The sequence below is a fragment of the Limulus polyphemus genome, unplaced genomic scaffold, assembly GCF_000517525.1.
Source record: "Limulus polyphemus unplaced genomic scaffold, Limulus_polyphemus-2.1.2 Scaffold2778, whole genome shotgun sequence".
Classification (NCBI taxonomy): domain Eukaryota; kingdom Metazoa; phylum Arthropoda; class Merostomata; order Xiphosura; family Limulidae; genus Limulus; species Limulus polyphemus.
The window spans coordinates 35,022-38,979 of record NW_013668388.1 but is presented as its reverse complement, the minus strand read 5'-3'; the positions used below and the strand labels follow the sequence as shown (position 1 = coordinate 38,979).

The following is a 3,958-nucleotide window of genomic DNA, read 5'->3' as shown; positions in this document are numbered from 1 at the left end:
TTCTGGATTACAAGTAATTCTATCTCCTTTGGGTATATCAGTAGTTTTCTTTTGTGATTTTTTTCTGGATTACAAGTAATTCTATCTCCTTTGGGTATATCAGTAGTTTTCTTTTGTGATTTTTTTCTGGATTACAAGTAATTCTATCTCCTTTGTGTATATCAGTAGCTTTCTTTCGTGAGTTCGTTTTTCTTTCTGGATTGCAAGTAATTCTATCTCCTTTGGGTATATCAGTAGCTTTCTTTCGTGAGTTTGTTTTTTCTTTCTGGATTGCAAGTAATACTATCTCCTTTGGGTATATCAGTAGTTTTCTTTTGTGAGTTTGTTTTTTCTTTCTGGATTGCAAGTAATTCTATATCCTTTGGGTATATCAGTAGTTTTCTTTCGTGCTTTTTTTTCTGGATTACAAGTAATTCTATCTCCTTTGTGTATATCAGTAGTTTTCTTTCGTGATTTTTTCTGGATTACAAGTAATTCTATCTCCTTTGTGTATATCATAGTTTTCTTTCGTGATTTTTTTCTGGATTACAAGTAATTCTATCTCCTTTGGGTATATCAGTAGTTTTCTTTCGTGATTTTTTCTGGATTACAAGTAATTCTATCTCCTTTGAGTATATCAGTAGTTTTCTTTCGTGATTTTTTTCTGGATTACAAGTAATTCTATCTCCTTTGGGTATATCAGTAGTTTTCTTACGTGATTTTTTTCTGGATTACAAGTAATTCTATCTCCTTTGGTTATTGTGGAAGTCGGAGTAATCTCATCAAATTTCGTTCAGATTTAATGATTTAAAGCGTTAGTAGTGCTGTAGTAGTTGTGTTTGTCATTTTATGGTAATGAAGAGACAGTGGGCAGAAAATATAAATAACGCTAAATTATAAGCGCAAAGAAAACTCACACTTTTAATAGTAAACGTATGCCTCTGAAATGGATGTTTAGTGGGAAATTAAGTTAGTATTTAACCACTTTATTTTTGTTTCTATTTTCATCGTTTACTTCGTAGAGAAGCTGCTCTTTGTAAAGCACAAAACTCAATCTGAATTTACATTGGTTTAGGTAGGCACGTAAGTTATATCCATCCATTAATTTAATTTGTATTTTGGTTATACATCTGTATAAATAGACTAGCCGTAGTTTTGTTCAGCCTGTTTGCCTATGAAACTTCTAAAAGAGTTTTAATATTAGCAATTATTTTGGATTACTGGAAATATTCTAAGTTTCGAAGAAACGTCACCTATTACAATTATTTTGGATTACTAGAAATATTCTAAGTTTCGAAGAAACGTCACCTATTACAATTATTTTGGATTACTAGAAATATTCTAAGTTTCGACGAAACGCCACCTATTACAATTATTTTGGATTACTAGAAATATTCTAAGTTTCGACGAAACGCCACCTGTTCCAAATATTTTGAATTACTAGAAATATTCTAAGTTTCGACGAAACGCCACCTGTTACAATTATTTTGGATTACTAGAAATATTCTAAGTTTCGACGAAACGCCACCTGTTACAATTATTTTGAATTACTAGAAATATTCTAAGTTTCGACGAAACGCCACCTGTTACAATTATTTTGAATTACTAGAAATATTTTAAGTTTGACGAAATGCCACCTATTACAATTATTTTGAATTACTAGAAATATTCTAAGTTTCGACGAAACGCCACCTGTTACAATTATTTTTCCAGCTGTTTCAGAGGTAACTCGTTCACCAGTCAACTTGTGTTTCGTCTTGCATCGATAACTTCTGAAAGTGTCACTTTGGACTACGTCACGAACGTACAGCTCTCCCGTTGGTAGGACTGTGTACTGCCCCTCTATTCAGAAGAATGAAATTATTTTTACATGTATACAGGTATTAAATACGAATATCTTAACATTAATATACCATGAACTGGATTAAAAAACAAAATATAATTGAAAAATTCAAAAAACAAAGACTTGAGATAATATATTTAGTTTATATGCTAAACTCAGATGATTATTTTTTAATTCCCAATTAGAGAACGAAAAAATAATTTTTTGCATCACCAGCATTTATTGTCGTTGTTTAGTGCAAAGCTACACAATGGGCTATATTCACTCTGTCTTCCATGGGAAACCGAACCCTGGTGTTAGATATACACGACTTTTTCCATTCAAGTTCAATGCGAGAGTTATGATTTAAATAGTTATATAGCGCGAGTGTTAAATTTAGTTATTTTTAGAAGCGATAGTTTATCGCCAGCTTTTTTACATAACTATTTATGAATCATACGTTGTGTAGTTCAATTGTTGTGAATTGGCGATAATTATATTATTGCATCATGTTACTAGAACCTTCTGAGTTTTTCTCGTTGTTTTAATTGAGTATTATTGCATCATAATATATCGTAGTGTGTGGAAAGTTTTAGGCCTCTGTTGGGGTAAAAATACGCGTCGAAAATTTAGTTCGAAATTATCTAGATCTCGACTGCGTGATTGTGAGCTTAGCCATAAAGAGCGTATAGAGGCAATTTCTAAAGTGAAATTATCACAGAGTGTATTGTAATAACAGAGCATGGAGAATAATTTGTCGTGAGATATTGTGTTATAAAGTAATTTAATCAGCCTGTGTGGACATTGATGAAAAACAGACAATTATTTAAAGCTCTGGATACAACTGATAACCAACAGTGTAACGAGCAATTAAATATAAGTTTGATTTGTTTTTATATATTATTTTGAAACAAGTGGATTGTGTGATGTTTGTTTAATGTTGAAATTTATCGCCAACAAGTCACAGACACCTACTGTAATGAATCCGGCCAATACATAAAACCTGACACCCGGAATTTAGCGTTGTAAGTCAGTAAGATTACCACTGACTCAGTGGAGGACTACCAGCATTTAATTTACTCGATGAAGTGTGTTGGTTTGTCTAAAATGTTTAAGGTATCTCTCGTGGTGTTTTATGTTGAAATTGTTTTGAGATTCTGGTGTGATTTTAAAACGCCTGGTTGCATTTGATGATGTAAAAATGCATAAAGTACAGGGTGTCCCATAGGGAAAATACAAAATTTATTTTTAATCTATTTATTATTTCAAATTGCATGCCATTAACAGCCATACACATATTAATTCTTGGTACCCATTAGGGTATTTTTTATCCTCACATATTTACAACTGAACTTAAAAATGTGTTTGTGTAACTTTAAGAATATAATAATTATTTTCCCTAAGGGTCCAGATTTCTGGGACACCCTGTAGTTGGGATATTAAAACGGAAACATTAGGTAAATATATTTGCTTGGAAAAACGAAAAATCTCTGCAAAAATCAAAAAGAAAAATGAGTAAAATATGGATGAAAAGAAACACGTGCATAGGTCAACATATAGTCTCAAACCTGAACCACCTCTCAGTCTGCAGCCTGTTGTTCTATTAAGTGCCGTTAAAACTTGAGCAATTTTTAGAACAAAAAACTACCAAAAATGCTGCCTGGTATAGAAATGCGCACTAGTTTTTGGCGTTCTGGAGTAGTTTATATTTAAAGGAAATTTATGCTAGTCTGGTGGTCAGAGCGCTGCAATAACAAGAGGAACGTAATACCTAGTAAGATACGCATGGACGTTCAAAGGCTGGTGAAATGACCAAATGAAAATGAGACATGATACAACTATTGGTGATGAAATTTATAAATGAATAAAAAAAATGCTTTGGCAAGTTGAAACAGAATTGAAACGGATGTTGAAGCTTAGATCAATGGGTGAGTAGACTTGATTAATACGTGGAGCTTAGACCAAAATAACTTTAGGATTAATACCAGTTGTCTGACTGGCTTGTGGAGCTTAGATCTGTGGGCGAGTAGACAGTGCAACTTTATTAATAATACATATTGTCTGAGTGGAGTGGCGAAGAGCAAAGAGAAAAGTTTATCTAATCAATTGTCGCAAGACTTCTGTAAAAGACAAATAAGCAGACTCTTTACTTAACAT

At 32.5% G+C, this 3,958-nt stretch overlaps 1 protein-coding gene across 1 annotated transcript in view; it reads right to left on the bottom strand.

The window, feature by feature from the left end:
* Positions 1–3,958, bottom strand: part of LOC106467884 (Down syndrome cell adhesion molecule-like protein Dscam2) — a 110,180-nt gene that overhangs the window by 82,620 nt on the left and 23,602 nt on the right. The window contains exon 5 of the mRNA XM_022396096.1: positions 1,672–1,821. Within this exon, the coding sequence (XP_022251804.1) occupies positions 1,672–1,821 (150 nt within the window). The remainder of the gene's footprint in view (positions 1–1,671; positions 1,822–3,958) is intronic.